Source organism: Cynoglossus semilaevis, chromosome 19, assembly GCF_000523025.1.
Source record: "Cynoglossus semilaevis isolate Cse_v1.0 chromosome 19, Cse_v1.0, whole genome shotgun sequence".
In the NCBI taxonomy this organism is placed as follows: domain Eukaryota; kingdom Metazoa; phylum Chordata; class Actinopteri; order Pleuronectiformes; family Cynoglossidae; genus Cynoglossus; species Cynoglossus semilaevis.
The window spans coordinates 4,669,137-4,685,750 of NC_024325.1; the positions used below are offsets into that span (position 1 = coordinate 4,669,137).

Below are 16,614 nucleotides of genomic sequence, written 5' to 3' on the forward strand. Positions count from 1 at the left end.
TGTGTGTGTGCTATTTTCCTTAAATACTAATGTATAGCTTTGAGTGCTCTTTGTGCTCCACAGCTGTCTATTCACTGGCTGTAATTGCCTCATGAGATGGATCTAGGGAAGCAATAAGGCCAGACAAGGAATGCTGTTGTCTGGCAGCTAAGCAGGTCATTCAGTAACTGTAACCTGACTTCGGCCACTCCAGGAGGTTTCTCCATTACGGGATGGGAGACGTACAGTTCTCATTCTGCCATTTGATTTCCCTAAAGAGAATAAGATAGTGTGTTGATGTGGGGACCTGGGTGGCTGCAAAGGGACAGAAATAGAGCTCTTTGTGGGTTTTATACCTTCATCGAGAGAAAAATAATAAAGTGATTATCATGGATGCCAAACAAAGAACTGTAATCAAAACATCAACAGGTTTACTTGTCTGCTCTACCTGCATCTTCCCAAACACATTTCTTTCCTTGTGTCCTTGCTGAGTATGCAAAGCAGCTAAGCTGCCACAAAAGGTCAGGAGTTTGTTCTTCTAATCAGTACAGACCAAGAGCAAACATTTCTTTGCTCAGTGGGGTTAATTTTTTCACTTAATTATCTCAATCCTATTATAGCTATTTAATGATTTACAGTAAATTAGACTGTCGCTCAAAGTGTGGGCCTCAACCCACTAGTAGACCTAGACACTAGTTGTGTATGTAATATATCAGCCACGGAATGCAATTGGTAAAAACGATGGCAAACAATTATGTTTTAGGTATTTGCACAGCCTTAGAAAATTAAGTGTTGTTTTTAATTGTTTTCATACATTTATTGTGACTAGTACAAACACAGCTAACAAAACACAGTTATGTGAATAAGTACACAGTAGCCTGCAGCTTTGTGTGATAGAGGAATCCCTACAGTATTCAACAAAAGTCACCATGACTAGATGATATTGGAGCCCACTGGAGGTCCTTAAGACAGAAAAGGAATCAACTCAAATGAAGTCATATATTTGTTATTGTGTTTACTTTACTTTTTTGTGTTTATGTTTAAAAAGAGTACATTTTTTGTCTTTTGAGCTCATGCTAGGGAACATTTGCTTCTCTGTGTCATTGGACAAATTGACAGAATAAAGCTTGTTTTAGTCAGGTTTGGTGTTTTGGCCAAATCAGTGAAGTAACACAGATGTCATTTGAGTGCAACGGTTTCTCTTGCTCTGTGGGAGATTTTTCACACTGATTTGACCACTGCCCAGCAACAGGCCGGCACTGTTTCTTTGCACTGCACACTGATGCAAATCATCGTCTGTGTTCCTCAGTTTTTTATTGTAATTTCCACATGTAAAAACAGCTTTCCTGTTAGTCAGTACACTGCTCTGTCAGTAGTCATCACCCGAGCACTTCCACCTTTTCAAAAATGACTTCCTTTCTGTTCTTGTTTGATCCAAGACAATAGAAGTAATTTCTCTGAGGTCCTGTGGGTGATTTGACCGAAGTAAAGTCTTAGCCATGCATTCTTGTTATTGTGATGCCTTTTCTATTTGTTTTTGCATGTACTACAAAAAAATGTTACTTTTATTTTTGTGACAAACAAAGAAAGTAGGATTTTCTACTACTTGTCTTGAGTCATTTTAGCCTCTGACAGTATGTTGAAGTTGAGGTCAGCTCTTGGTGGTATGGTAGGTGTGAGTTAATCACATAATGACTTGGACGGAAAGGTCAGTGGAGTAATTTAAATCCTATGGCATTTTAAAGTGTGACTGCTTTATGTAAACAGGGAAGCCCTGATCCTCTTTTACTTTATGTATGTATGGATGTATATAGATTTCTTTTAAAGACTTAGCTAAACCTTTATGGCATGTTTCAACATTATTGAACTCCCATAGAACATTGGGCTAGTTATGACCACACAGTTAAACAGTTGATGTTAGATTAAGGGTTACAGGTTTATGTAGACAAAAAAAAACCATGAGTGTAGGAATAGACAAATAGGACAAAAGGAATAAAATAGACAAATGTTGATCCTTTGAAGCAGCAACACAGGTTTGGCTACACATACAAACCTACAGTATTACCCACAAAGCTATGACATCTATGTAACACTACCTTCCAGTTGATTGTGTATTTCAGGAAAAGTTCCTCAGTTCATGATCCAAAGCTCTCTCAGTACATCATCATCTCTGTCAGATGTAGCTCAAGGGTCACTGCAGTTCAAGATAACAAGTTATTACATGCTTGTCAGCTAGCTGTCCACATGACATTAGTTATTTCAATCTCTTTTCTCATCTATTTTCTCTCTCCGTCTGTTTTAATAATAATAATAATAATAATGCCTTGTATAGCACATTTCATACAATCATATAGCTCAAAGTGCTTTAACAATTTGATAAAAAAAACACATGGTTGGCAGATTTGCTGATTTATTTTTCAATTTCCCAGCATGCTTTATTTTCACCTATTCTTTTTGTATCCTTTTCAATCATTCTGTCTTCTTAACTTTTTCTAGAGGCTGTTGGTCCAGCTTGGCTGCATTCTAAATCACATGGAAACACATAATCACCAATCAAGACATAAAAACTAGAATTTAGCACCCCCCCACCTTTATTCATCCCTTTCACCCAGGCCCACTCCATTTTAAGTCTCCTTCTTTTAAATATTTAATTTACCAAATGCAGTCATCTTTTAAAAAAGTTAGTTCTTGATGTTCTTAATTGTAATGTAATTGAACAGCCTACGTCACAATCAGTTTTGTTTGACTACAGCAGTAATAACAGTATAGTATAATAAATATGTCACTAAGTAACATGTTAGAGGCCAGGTGTTAAAATAAGAATAGAAAAGACAAAAATGAATTTAATAGTGTGGATGATTTATCTTTTATTTTGGGAAGGGCAAGTTTTGGGGGAGCGGAGGGGGGTCCTTAGCAAGGAGGTCATCCTTCTAACCCCCTCCTCCTCTCTGTTCGTCCTCCTGCCTTGGCTAGTCTCCATGTGCTGGGCTCGGGGCCTTGGGAATGAATGGCGCCCAGGCTCTGCACCGTCTTTGAAGCCAGCCAGGAATGCGAGGCCTCTTTTCTGTCTCTCTCTCCACTCTCTCTCCTTCTGTTGTTTAGGCTGCCGGCAGCACTAGCAGCTATCTGCACTAGTGAAATATTCCCTCCGCTGCGCTCATTGTGCATCAGAGAGCTGGACGTCATAGGCTGGCCAATCAGCGGGTCTCTATATGCAGCCTTGAGTCTCGGTGGGGGTGGAAGGGACATGCTAGAAGTCTTCCCTCTAATATCAGGCTCTACTTGTTACTTGGTCTAGCCCCTCTTCAGAGGAAGAAAGAACGTCTGAATGAGAAGTGAGAGTGGAAATGTTTAGGGTAATCGTCATGCAGGTTGAAACTAAGGAAACATTTTTATTTTTTAATCTAAAATAGCGAGGTCTACAACTTCTTTAATCTTCGTCTCAAAGTTTAGGTGAGTTTTGCCGCTTATTTGTTCTCGTGTACACTGTTTGTTGAAATGGAACGATTGGCTACTATATATCACCTGGTCTATGGTGTGAGTGTGACTGCTGATCAGGTCTTCGAACTTTGTGGTCAGTTTCCCTGTTGTCATTGTTTGGTTCTCTTTTCTTGTCTTTTTGTTATTGTTTGGTTGTGAGGGTTTTGTGTGGGCTAGTTTCCCTCTTCCTCAACCTCCCCCCCCTACCATCTTCCTTCCTTTTTCCCACTCTCCCTCTCTCTCTCTCTCCCCCTCTCTCTCTCCCTCCATCTTACTCTGTACATTTTGTCACTGCCTGTCCCCTCCATCACTTCCACTTGAGTGCTCCTGTGTTCACTGAGGGGAAAGGAGGGCTGCACATGAACACAGACACACCACAGATCAGAAGGCCCTTCATAAACACATTGAACCTCCCACCCCTCAATACTGTAGTTTGAAAGGCTTTTAAGAGGTGGGTTTTGTGTATATGCAAAACGACCACCAAGGATCATCTTTGATTCAGCTTGGCCTGTAAACCTGCCAACCCTAAATGTAAAATTTCATTTATTTGAATGTTTTTTTAAGGAACTGTAGTGTGTAACGTAGCTTTATATTTATTTACATATTAAGAATCCCTAAAATCCCAGCAAAATATCCACAATAGTGGGGCCCTGTGTCTGTAGTCTCAACATTGACTTAGTGGTCTATTGGTCTATTGTGTTTTTGGCATCATTGTCCATGACAGGTATGTGGGTTAAGCCTTGTGACACTTAGAGTCAAAGAGGACAGAAAATAAGCAATTTTCTCTGTAAGAGTCCATATTAAGATCTAAACCTAGTATTAACTTGCAGGAGCTTATTAACCTGACTGATAACAGGTTTTCATGCATTGCTGGACAGGAAGAATTTTCTAAAGTAGAGTTATTAAATTCCTTCTGCTTGACTCTAAATATTCTTACTGGTTTCTGATCCCCTACATATGTTTCAATTAATTGTTCTTTCAAAGGCCTACATAATTTCATTCAGGTGGAACTGAATTGTTAACCTCTTGTTCACATTTTTAAGCCTAACTTATTTAAACAAATGCTTCATTATCCAATGAACATTCAGGGAGAAGGTACATGACCCTCACTGGGGAGGAAGTCTTACAAGGTATAACAAATCTGTCACATGACTAATCCTAACATATTTCTGTAGATCCATAAGGAATTCCTGACATTCTTTTGTGTGTGCGGCAAAGTGCACCACTGACCTCATGGCCTTTAATTAGGGGCTTTGTTCATGCGAAAAAATGCAGACCTCATTTAGCAGGTGGTGAATTGTACTGATCTATAAAACCCATGTCAATATCTATATTTAAAGTGGAAATGGCATTTAAACTTGACATCTACAATGTATATTCTTACTGTGTGGAAAAGAGTAATGGCCTCAAAACCAGATAGACTGCAACCATTGTGTTAATAATTCACAAGAGATTTTATGGAAATTTTCTACTTGATGATTTATGTTTTTTAGTTTTGTTTTTTGAAAGTTTAAAAGAAAGACGAAAAGTTTAAAAATAAACAATGTCTTTGTTTTCAGATATGACAGTAAATGTGAGAAAATAAAAACCATAAACAGCAGTTGCAGCTGAATTTTTTTCTCTTGATGCATGTGCCCTAGAAATGCCAGACATTTTTCATTTGAAACATTCCTTCCAAGCACCGTAGATATGTTTCCTGCACAGATCGTCTTATGTTCTTGATCTAAAGCTGTTGTACCAGTTCTGAATGTTTTTTTCTGATACTAAGTCCATGCTATTTGTGTTTTATTTCAGAACAGATTTCCACAAAAGGCAATGAATAAATAAGAAGGATACACAGAAAATGATTCGCTTGGAAACACATCTGACTAACCCCCTGGGGCCAATGTCTCATTGGTAATTTCCCCAACTTTTTGCATCCGTCCTGGTGCCCCATGGATTCCTATAACTTGCACTTTGAGAGAATGAGCAACGTGGACCTGCAAACTTTGAGCCTTCCCGTCAATCGGCTCTCCCCAGCAAAGTCCAACAGCAGCATCATTGACCAACTTGCCCACCATCAACACGGCAAAGGAGACTCTGCCTACAGCTCCTTTTCTGGTGGGTCAACTGCCCCCGACTATCCTTCTCCTTTCCTTTCAGATGACCTACAGTCCAGCTCCTTTAGCCCCTTTGCTGATCTTAAGTATGTAAAGTCAATTTACCATCCTATCCAGTCTGATACAAAGACGATGGACCAGCTCTACCGATCTGTGGAGGCTTTCTCTGTGCACTATTGTAACAATCCTAGCACTGCTGCAAATCAGCACAACAGCAATAATAGATTCCATAACAACAGCCCAGAGGTCTTTTCGGGAGGTCCAAATCAAAGTTCTCACCTTCCTGAATTTGCACCTCCAGTCCCAGCACGTATAGATAGTTACATAGCTACAAAAAACTTGGAAAACAACACAGTTCCCCAGCACAGTGCTGAGGACAAGCACCATCAGCTACAGTCTCAACAACAGCCTAGGTCATACCCTCGAATTCACACACAGCAACTGGGCTCAAAACAAGCCCAAAGTCCAGATAAGTCCAACTCAGAAACAGTTGACTCAAACTTCCACTTTGATCCCGTGTTTTCCGTTTGGAAGGACCCTCAAGAACAGCAGCCGCAGATCCAACCGCCACCAGGTTTCCTGCCTCAACTAAAGTTAAATAATGAGACCAGGGTCACAGAGACGTCAGACTGCCTCATCATGGATAACAAACCTGAGTGCATTAAACTCAGACGTCTCTCAGCAAGCAGTGGATGCAATGGGGACCATAGCAGGTCCAGCAGCAGTACCACACTGGAGAGCCAGCGACAAAGGTCACACTCAGAATATGACTTGCTTGGGTCAGACTCATCTCATGCTGCCAGTCTGTGGAATGCTGGTCAGAGTTTTATTAACAGCAGCATTCAACATAAAGGTCAGTTTTACTTTGTCACAGGGCTGTGCAAACTGCCTGACTCAAATATGAGGACAAATGCTGCATCTGTGTGTGGCTCTGATACTGGGAGTGAGTGCTCCAGCTCCACTGTGGTGGAGAAGCACTGGATAAGAGAAAAAGAAAGAAGCCACAGCACAATGGATAATCTCTTCAGACCACTTCATGAGAACTGTCACACATTCGGCGGTACAATTCAAGATAAGAATGAGACTTTCATGTCTCTGTCCAATTTTAAAGACTTGTCCTCTAAAAGTCTGGATCAGGAGAATCACAAACCATCTTTTGTGTCAACACGGTCCTCTCGAAGCTTTGACGCTTTAGAGGAAATGGACATGATCCAGAGTCGAGAGATCAGCCGACACATTGCTAACAATCCGATATTCTACTGTGGACCTGACAAAAATGACTTTTCACATTCTGCAACAGAAACAAAGGAAGTCTCCACATTATTAACCAATGAACAGCCCCCCTACCCACAGAGAGAGGAAAAGGCTAAGAAAGGGAAACGGCAGCCGCTGAGCGAGGTTGCCAGTGAGAGAATAAACAAAGAGACAACTCCTCTTCTTTATCACCTCACTGAAGGCAACAAGGCTGCCTTACAACCTAGAAAAGACACTGATGTAAGTATAAAGATCAACAAATCCACTCTGAACAACTCAGATCAAGAATCTACATTGGTGAATGATGATGAAAGAGCTCTACGAATTGACCTAAAAAAGAACCACGGTGGAGACATGATTTCTGGTGCCTATAACACACTCGATGAATCTTTTAAAAAATACTACAAAGAAAAGTTGAAGGATGCACAATCTAAAGTCTTAAGGGAGACTTCCTTTAAAAGGAGGGACCTTCAGCTGTCATGGCCTCACCGCATCCGGCAAAAATCTGAGTTCAAGCCTGCAATAATTCATTCCTTCACCCCATCCCAGGACTCCCAAACATCCACAGAAACACTGACTCCTTCTATGACCTCTGAGGACACAGATCAGTGTAGCATAAAGGAGGAGGTCGAGGAAACACATATGGAAGTGACTACAGAGACAGAGAAGGAAAATGGGAGGCCTGAAAATGTGGCCCAGCCTCAGGTGGCACGTGTTGGAGGTAGGAAGCGATTGACACCAGAGCAGAAGAAGATGTGCTACTCGGAGCCAGAGAAACTAAACCAGCTTGGGGGCAACCCCAGCCACTCTGCTTGTCGCTCTTTTGGTAATGAAAGGGAGAACCCATTTGCAGCCGATTGTGAAAGAGAGGCTAGTGAGCAACCGGGTGAGCGAGGACTAGTTGCGACCAGGAGGAAATTGTTTGAGATGAGAGATCGTGCCAATTCAGCATCCAGCACCTCAAAAACAAACCTTAAGCATTTGCAACATAAGGCCCTGGTGGAGTACATGGAGCGCAAGACGGGCCAGAAGGGGGCAGAGCCTCAGCAACCAGCTCCTCAGGTACCTCCTCCCCCCAGGCAGAGACACTCTATGGGTGAGAAACCATTTGACTGGGGCCCCACTGTGTCTGGAATTAATGAAAGCAAACATACAAAGAAGAAGCTTCACAGACCTCTCTCAGCAGGACGTATTCTTGACTCCTCCACCAGCTCTATCAGGTTAGAACAACAAAATTATGGAAACAAGAAATCAATAATGTACATTCTTTAATCTGTGTTTTATCATTGAACAGGTATGCACAGTTCACGTCAACACAGTCTGTGTCAGGACAATATTCTGACCAGTCAAATCAGCCTAAATGGAAGGAAAGTCAAGGTCGACATCAGGGTAAATCAGCCTCTGCAGATAGTCTCCTGGAGCAACCAGGCCCTTCGGATATCTACAGGATCAGGTCAACATCCACACCACATGTCCTTGAGGTGAGCCTTTATTGAAAACTTCACAACTATCAAAGCAAATAGCCCAACCTTTCACTTAACACTTAACAAACACTAGGATGAGACACAGTTAAATACTTAACTCATAGTGTTTGTTCCAACTATTATGTGTATTCATTTTCTATTACTGTTGTATGGTATATCAGTTTTATATTTACACCTTTATTTAGACCAGAACACCACAAGTCAAGACAGGTTTTACAATTCTGTAAGCATTAAATTTGCCTTTACAGCTCATTACAGTAAATGTTCTATACATTTACAAAACATGTGTCCTTGATAGCCATATTTGTACAAATATTTTGTAAGTATTTTTCTGTACAGTACAGTAACAATATTTTTCACACTGGTCTTGTTTGGCCCATATTAGGTCCAGCTCGATTGTGAAAGCATTGTGAATTTCAATTTTGTTAAAAATAAAAGTTCATAGGTCATAGTTGAAATCTGTTACCTGCCACTTCATGATGTTTTATTACACTTATTTCTACGTCTTTGTTATATAGTAATCTGATCATGTGACATACAGTATATACCATGAATCTAGATTCTTGTTTCTTTCTTGTCTCTTACAGACACGCACTTGTGACAGAGAACCAGTTAATGGTGTGGAGACCTGTAGGTATGTACCAACTCTGCAGACTAATTTGGACATTTTTGTTGGTTTTAAGTCAGGAGAGTGTTGGACCAGTGATGTAGGCAACTGTTGCAGCTTAATTCCCAAGAAGTCAACACACATTTCTCTTGCAAAGCAGCTTTTTTTTCAAACAATTAAAGCAATCCTGAAAATTAGTTTATTTACCTAGACATTTTCAAGAATGTCTCTAGCCATGTTTGCACTATTCTTCAAACCGGACACTAAATGTGTTTTTTAGTCCTCAGATGGGTTCCTTGGTGAAGCCTGATCCAGAATCGTATCAACCTGTCCGTGTGGTTGCACAGAGGGGCAAGTCCATGGAAGAGCTTGGGACTTTAAAACTAGCACGACCTTCAGCCTTGAGTAGAAGTTCTGAGCAGCTGGATCGACTATGGAGACATTCGCCTGGATTCGGAGGTCCTGACATGGACAAGAATAGTTTTTCTTTGGTCACTGAAGTCAGGGAAAGGAATTGGCTTGAAAAGGAGAAGAACAAACAAATTCCGGCAGAAACTGTAATAAATGAGTTTGAGAAATTTCAGGGACCAGTTCAGAGCCAAACAGGCCACACCACAAAAGTTCTGTGGAAACAGAACTCAGCAGAACCAGGGGAAGATGTGAGTGTAGTTACAAGAAAATCAAGTAGACCCACAACCCCTTCCTCATGTTCTTTTACCCAGGCCAGAGTTCAATCTGTATCTCACGACCCTGTCCCTGAAGAGTTTAGATCCTGCAGACCCCCCAGTGAAACCTCATCTAATCCACCTTCCCCCAGAGGTCTAGACACAAGTGAGAAGGAGATCAAATCAACCTCCACCTCCCCTGTCCAGACAAAGCCTCCTTGTGAAAGCAGAGCTAGCTTTGGGTAAGATCAAACTCCAAATCATTGCAGACTGACCTACATTAAAATCGTGATCTTTTAAACTCTGTCAACCCCAGACCCTTGTAGATGTGCTTTAAATGTCATTTTTCTTATGCGCCTTCCTTTCCAGTAGAGTCAGAACTTCCTCTGTGATTGGATCAGAGATGGAGCAGTCTGTGGATGAACCCATCCGTGACTGTCAGCCAGCTGAGTCAAATGAAGAAGTGTCTCTGAGCTGTGGGGTCACCACAGATCCAGCACTGTGGATTCTGAGCCTTGAAGAAGATGTGGAAAAGGAAGTCCGCAATGCTCTGCCCACTGACAGCCTTTCTGAGGACAGATTGACCTGCTCAACTCTTCAGGGACAGGCAAGTGAAACCTCACTGTCTCCCTGCATCTCTGCCTCTGCCCCCGACCAGGACAAAACTCAGGAGGAGGAAGAGGAGAAAAATCAGGAATCCGAAAAGGTTAAGTTAGACAGAAACCAGTTGAAGGAGAGGTGCTCACCAGAGGCAGTGTTGGAGAATCTTAAAGCATCTTGTGAGAAACCTCAGTGGGATGAGCTGGTAGAAGCTGTTGTCCAGGTCGACCAGTCACTGACCAGAGTTTTCTACCCACTGACCAATCGTAAAACGGCACTGATGCTGATGGAGCAGCTGCTGTCAGAGGACACGCTGCTGATGGAGGAGCATTACAAGAAGAAACAGGAGCAGGGAGGAGCAGCAGAGAGGTACAGTACATGTTAATGTTCTGGAATATCACACCTGACATTCAGTGGTCTCTTGAGAGCATTTTATTGCTGTAGTTGAAGTGAAAAACAAAACACCTGAGGAAAAGTGAGACCAAGCATAACATTTCTTTTTACATAAAAAAAATAAAGTTTTGATTTGGATTCTTGGTTTAATGGTTCACCCCCATGAAATGTGATACTGGTGAAACCCAAATCGATGTCCACCAGTGCTGTGTTACCTTTTGTTTTATCAAACACACACCTGACTATCTGCTTGCGTCTGCTGCTGCTGCAAAAGGCACTCGGGTTTCTGCCTGTCTAAGCATAATACAGAGTGTGCAAATGTAGTTACGTTTTGTAATAATGCCACTGAAGTCTTTTGCCAAGTGTCCTCCATGTGACTTGTGCAAAGGTATAATAATAATGCCTGACGCTTTTTTTTTTTTTTTTTTTTTTCTTCCAGTGTCGATACGGTCAAAGGTTCAGACACATCTCTTTGTCCTCCAACTGCTGATGGCAGCAAAAGTCAGTGTGCAGATCTGGAGAGTCAGACTGACATCCCTGAGAAAAAGGTAAATATTCAGTTACTAGCGATTCCCAACCTTATTTCCAACACTGTAGTTCCAACGAAACATTAAACAATTGAAATAAAATTACCGTTTTTTTTTTCCAAACTCAAACTTGTTTTGCTGCACCTCTCTTCCAATATGTAGCATGGAAACCTGTATTGTCTCCTATCAGAATGTTTAAAAAGTCCTTTGCTAGCAGAGATTTGGAACCAAATTAAGGTTTTACAGTCAGGTAAATTAAAGATGTCGTCTGTTGTTGGTGGTTTCATTCTTACACCATCTGGATGTTATTTGGCCTTCTCTGAACTAAATTCTAGCAGTGATAACTCCTGCCTGTCTTATCACTTGATGTACTGTCTACCTCTTATCAGTGTCTCTAACTGGTCTAATGTTTGCCTTAGGTAATAGCTTTTTTTTCCTCTTTACGGTGCCTTAAACGTTCCCTATTTACAGCCTTTACTTATTACTCTTTAACAGAAAAAAGTAATGCATTTATTTTAAAAGGTTATAATAAGGATTATAAACGAGTCAGTATGTAGAAGCTTTGTTGACGTAACAAAAAAAATATGCTTTGAGTCTTCTCTCAAACGAGTTTCCCCTCGAATTCACAGCATCTCCTAGTGTCATGTATTGAGGAGCAGCTTCGTTCACTGGAGAAGATGCGCGATCCGCTCCAGAATGAAATTCAGGAAAACGCGACCCGAGGGCAGGCACTGGAGCTGCTGGTCCGCGAACACTGTCAGCCGCTCGAACTGGAGAGATACAGTCTATTTATAGGAGACCTGGAGAGGGTGGTCAGCCTGCTGCTCTGCCTCTCTGCCCGGCTGGCCAGGGTGCAGAACGCCCTGAGCACTGTGGACCAGCACACAGACATTGAGGAGAAGGTGAGGAACCATAATTCCTTTAAGGGGATCAGTGGGCTCAGATGTTCTCCTATAACTGATGGTGTTCTAGTGCTGCTCCTTGATTGCCCCTCTGACTATGACCTGGGGTTAAAGTTCCACTGTAGCCCATAGATAAGTAAAGATAGGAAATTACAGTTGTTTACCTGTGCACGTGCTACATGCTCTACATATGTCTTACCTCAGATCTTGTCTGTATGTAGACACACTGATGACTGATGTTTGGTGCTCCCTTGTGCAAATGCAGTGATATGTAACCATGTAGACATCATGATGCACAATCGCTGCTGCTCCTGTGCCGTCCGGTTTTCTCTCCTGTTGTGTTTGCTTTAGAACAACAAACAGGTCACCTGGGAAAAGTGGAAAGGCAACTTTAATGGAGTCAAGGTTTCGTACTGCGAGGAAGTAAAAAAACGTCACCTGATTTATGGAAGTTGAATTGCTCCTAATTTAATGATCTGTGCTGAAGCCGAAAGCTTTATCAGAGTGAACAGTTATTTTATGAACTGCACACTCTCACTTACTTCCTTTTGAAATTTTATTAATATTAATATTATATTTTAGATGTCTTTAATTAACACAATTCAACCGGGAGTTTCTTTCCGTTGACTTGATCAAGAACTGTTGAGCAGTGCATTTCTCTCTCTCTCTCTCTCTCTCTCTCTCTCTCTCTGTTTAATTTTGTTCTCCATTGTTTTCATCATCGTTTGATATTTGCATGGATGCTTTACATTTCTAGATTTATCCATGAACAGGCTCTTTGTCTGCTCTGTCCATCTGTAAAGCCTCAGCTGAACATGCTGCGCACTCTGGGCCTCGTTTGTTTTCCTGCTGTTATCAGCAACACTGGTATTTACACTGACTCACCGAAACTCCAGCCTGGTTTCGATGACATTTGTATCTACCCTGCCCTCTGTTGACATAAGGAAAGACTGCACCTTCTGACCTGTGGCTGTTTGAAACACAATCCGAGGACTTTTTCTTTTACAGCTGCACTGACATGTTTAATTGAAACAACTAATTAGGACCAAACCTTTGATCCTTTGTTGAACAAACACAGATATCCTTTGGATGTGTCTTTGTAAACTTACAGATAGTAACCTGGTGTTGAGGACAAGATGCTGATTTATCATTTGTATCTTCTCTGTCTTTTCAATCTTTTTACTCAGGAGTCTCTGGACAATCGTTACCGCCTGCTGTGCAAACAGAGGGAGGATGCCAAAGACCTGAAGGACAACCTGGACCGGAGGGAGAACCTGGTGTCCACCTTCTTATCTCGCCAGCTGTCCCCTGAGCAGCTGCAGGACTACCGTCGATTTGTTCAGACAATGGCTTCGCTGCTGATACGGCAGAAGGACCTGGAGGAGAAGCTGAGGCTGGGAGAGGAGCAGCTGGAGGCTCTGATCAACAGCCACAGTCTGTGAGAGGTGAAGAGGCATCAGCAGCCTCAGGTTATTTGTTTGTAAATGTACTTAGAAGAGGACAAGTGAAACGTTGTGTCTGTGCTTCACTGCTTCAATTTGCCACATGAAGACACAGTCACAGCTCCTCCTGTCACAGCTATAGGCCCACCCTCGGTGGGCGCCCAGGTGGCTCGCCCGGTTTCCGCCCCAAAGCAGTTCTGAGGACTCGTCCCATACATATAACGTACATGTTTCCTGTGATTTTTCAGCAGAAGACCAATCTTGTTCTGTTCCTCTCATGTGCCTTTGCTGTCCGTGTGGGACGCTGAACGTTAGCACTGCTGCGTGAAAACACTGTTAGAATTCAGTGTGCGCTTCTTCTCTCAGTACAAACTGTAGCGTTCCTGTTCTGTACGCCTGTGGAATATGATAAGCTTTAAGTCTGAACTAGAGTGACCTGAGACGGAACAGCGTCATGTCGCTAAAAATATACTATAGCTGTAGAAGATTTAATCTTTTTCTCCTTTTTTAATGTTATTACTTTTTAAAATGTTTCAAATTAAGGCACTAAAAACCAAAAAAGGTGAATGAGATTAAAAAAAAGCACTTTGATACAAATGACACAAAAAATGCACATTTCTTCACTTAACTCAAACAATTTCAATTCAAAAGCCTTACTCCATCTTGTGGAATGATACTTTTAATGTTGTCATCACATTTGAGTGTTTTATAAAGGTACACAAGCACATTCATCAGCAGCAATAAGATGTGTACAAATACTAGTCTCACTCTTTAGGGTTTGATCGTACGTTGAAGCGGTTTGTTAAGCGGAGGTGCGGAACCTCTTTAAAGCATTTACTTTTTAGTTTTCATTTCAAATTTTTAACACGGGGTGATTCCTCACGTTTTCCACAATACTTGAAACTCTTTGATGGATAAGAGAAGATTCCACCAATTTAATGTTAGGTGACATCAATTCATTTTTGTATTCACTACCTCCACGATTAAGCCCCTCCCTCCCTTTTGAGACACCTGTAACCTGTGAGTTGTCAATTCTACACCTAATCATGTGTCAAAAAAAACACACTTCACATTCTCCGCAATCAAATATTACTCCTTGAATGTAGATTGTCATCACTCTTGTTCCTTGCATGACTTTCATTTGGACTGAATCTATCAGTGTGAGCTGCTGCTCTACGTAACGTGCGCTGTGTGTGCGTGAGTTCACCTGGGTCACGTCTGGTTAAAGACAAAACGACAGAACTTGTTTTGTTTTTTTTTGCCCTCTTCCTTTTTTTTTAACTAAACTCTATTAAGTCATGTGAGTATTTATGTGAGTAGTAGTGTATGGGGTTGACTGTGATGCGTATTTATTGAAAAAATAAAATGTCGAACAAGTAGATGTCATCAAAACACAATTTCACATGTTTCTGAGCAGTTTGAAGTAGAAAAACAAAAGTCCCTAACACAAAGCCCTAAAACATTGCTCTGCAGATTTACGACTCACTGTCCCTCGCTTTGCTTAACAAATGAATGTTTGTTTCTGGCCTTTGTGCTGACGCAGGGAGGCTGACGGTTCAGAAAGACTATCTATTGTTCCCTGAACATGTTGGAATTTTTAAAGACCCACTTTTTGGAGAAAGACAGAGGACAGGAAGTGTGTGTGAGGGAAAACACTCTCAAAAACAGACCACACATAAATAAATACTATAAATACTCCTCCATTGTTTGTCCTGGCCTGGACATGGTCATTAAAGTGTTTTGTTTTAGTTTGTTTAAATGAATTAGTTGTGGGATATAGTTTCAAATTCCAGAGCTTTGTGTGACACTGACACACAAACATAAACCTGCAATGAAATCCCCCTGCTGGTAAGATGAGGGTATAGACATTTCTAAATCCCCTTCTGTTTTATTTCACAACTGGTGAGAGTTTGAGTTGTGTTTTCGTGCCTGTGTGGAGTTGTAAATTCCATCATGTTTGTAATATTGTGAATAAATTAAGCTCTCCCTCTCTGATTGGATTTTTTTTTCCCTTTTTGTACCTGTGTTTATCTACGTGTTAAAAGACATAAGATTGGGTTTTACTCTACTGGAGCACAGACGTAGACTCAGTTGTTCAGTCAGTTATTGTCTGCCCTCTGTTGGCACAAACACACATTGCTCTTGAAACCGCCTGAGGACTGTGCTGACTGCCACAGCACTGGAAAAAATTTTGTTTGTGTGTTTGTTTTGTTTTTGTTTTTTTCAAATGCACTGAACTCTTGATATTGTAGAATGTGCTTATGACAAACAAATGCCTACTTCTGTAAATATCTTACAAGAAATGTCAAATTAGACTGTAAACAATTCCTAAACATGGTATTTAAAAATGTTTTTGTGTAATTTACTTAAATCTTTATTTAGAAAATTATATTTGGTCTGAATTTTAAAGTTGATAAATGTTAGTTAAATTAGCAGTAAAAAGCTAAAATAACTAAAAGTTAAAACAAATAGACAATTAGGTCAGACAGTTATTGCCAAAATATGGAGTGACTTAAAACATGATTTGACCATAATTAAATGTATTTATAGGCCACAGAAAGTCTGCCTTTGATCCATATCTGGCCCCCAACCCAGACTTTGGGCATGGCATGTCTGAAAGTTGGACATGAGACCAATAGGAGTGAGCAGGACAGCCTGCAGCAGGAGCAGCAGCAGTGGTGTTGTCACAGTGGTGGATAATGAGCAGCTTTGCTGCTGATAATCACCAACTGTGTCTCTGTCTCCACAATGATACAGGAAGGAAACAAAACCCTCAGCCCATTATTGTTGTGTCTAAGAGTTGGGTTCTATCTACTTAAATAACTCTAGGGTCGGATTTAGACTGTTTCACCTTCATTAGGTTAAAATGTGGGCCAGGATGACATACACAGTCTTCTTGTGACTCAGTGTTTAGACTCTAGTCTAGTGGCTACATACATCAGCTTTCAACCTGAACTCTGAACTCTCAGTTCCATCTCACTCCTCCTCCTCCTCCTTCTCCTGCTCTAACCTTATCATTACACACATCAGCTGTAAAGACTGACAAAGACAGAATGCTGACTGTAAAGCTGTATGACCTGTGTTTTACTGACACATTCTTACAGCAGATGTTTTCCTGGGAGTTCCACTTTACACAGTACACATACAGAAAACTATTAATTCTTATTCTTTCTTTTTTTTTA

The 16,614-nt window shown here is 41.1% G+C and overlaps 1 protein-coding gene across 3 annotated transcripts in view; it reads left to right on the top strand.

The window, feature by feature from the left end:
- The window catches only part of shroom1 (shroom family member 1), a 22,689-nt gene extending 7,262 nt beyond the window's left edge, over positions 1 to 15,427 (top strand). The window contains exons 2-9 of one of the 3 annotated variants that reach the window (XM_017041899.2): positions 5,254 to 8,032; positions 8,107 to 8,293; positions 8,884 to 8,930; positions 9,184 to 9,810; positions 9,941 to 10,537; positions 11,001 to 11,109; positions 11,718 to 11,990; positions 13,178 to 15,427. In XM_017041899.2, the coding sequence (XP_016897388.1) occupies positions 5,394 to 8,032; positions 8,107 to 8,293; positions 8,884 to 8,930; positions 9,184 to 9,810; positions 9,941 to 10,537; positions 11,001 to 11,109; positions 11,718 to 11,990; positions 13,178 to 13,432 (4,734 nt within the window). In that variant the 5' untranslated portion in view covers positions 5,254 to 5,393 and the 3' untranslated portion in view covers positions 13,433 to 15,427. Of the gene's footprint in view, positions 1 to 5,253; positions 8,033 to 8,106; positions 8,294 to 8,883; positions 8,931 to 9,183; positions 9,811 to 9,937; positions 10,538 to 11,000; positions 11,110 to 11,717; positions 11,991 to 13,177 lie in introns of all 3 variants that reach the window. The other 2 variants (XM_008332451.2, XM_017041898.2) reach the window with 2 other exon arrangements.
- The last annotated feature ends 1,187 nt before the right edge of the window (positions 15,428 to 16,614 follow it).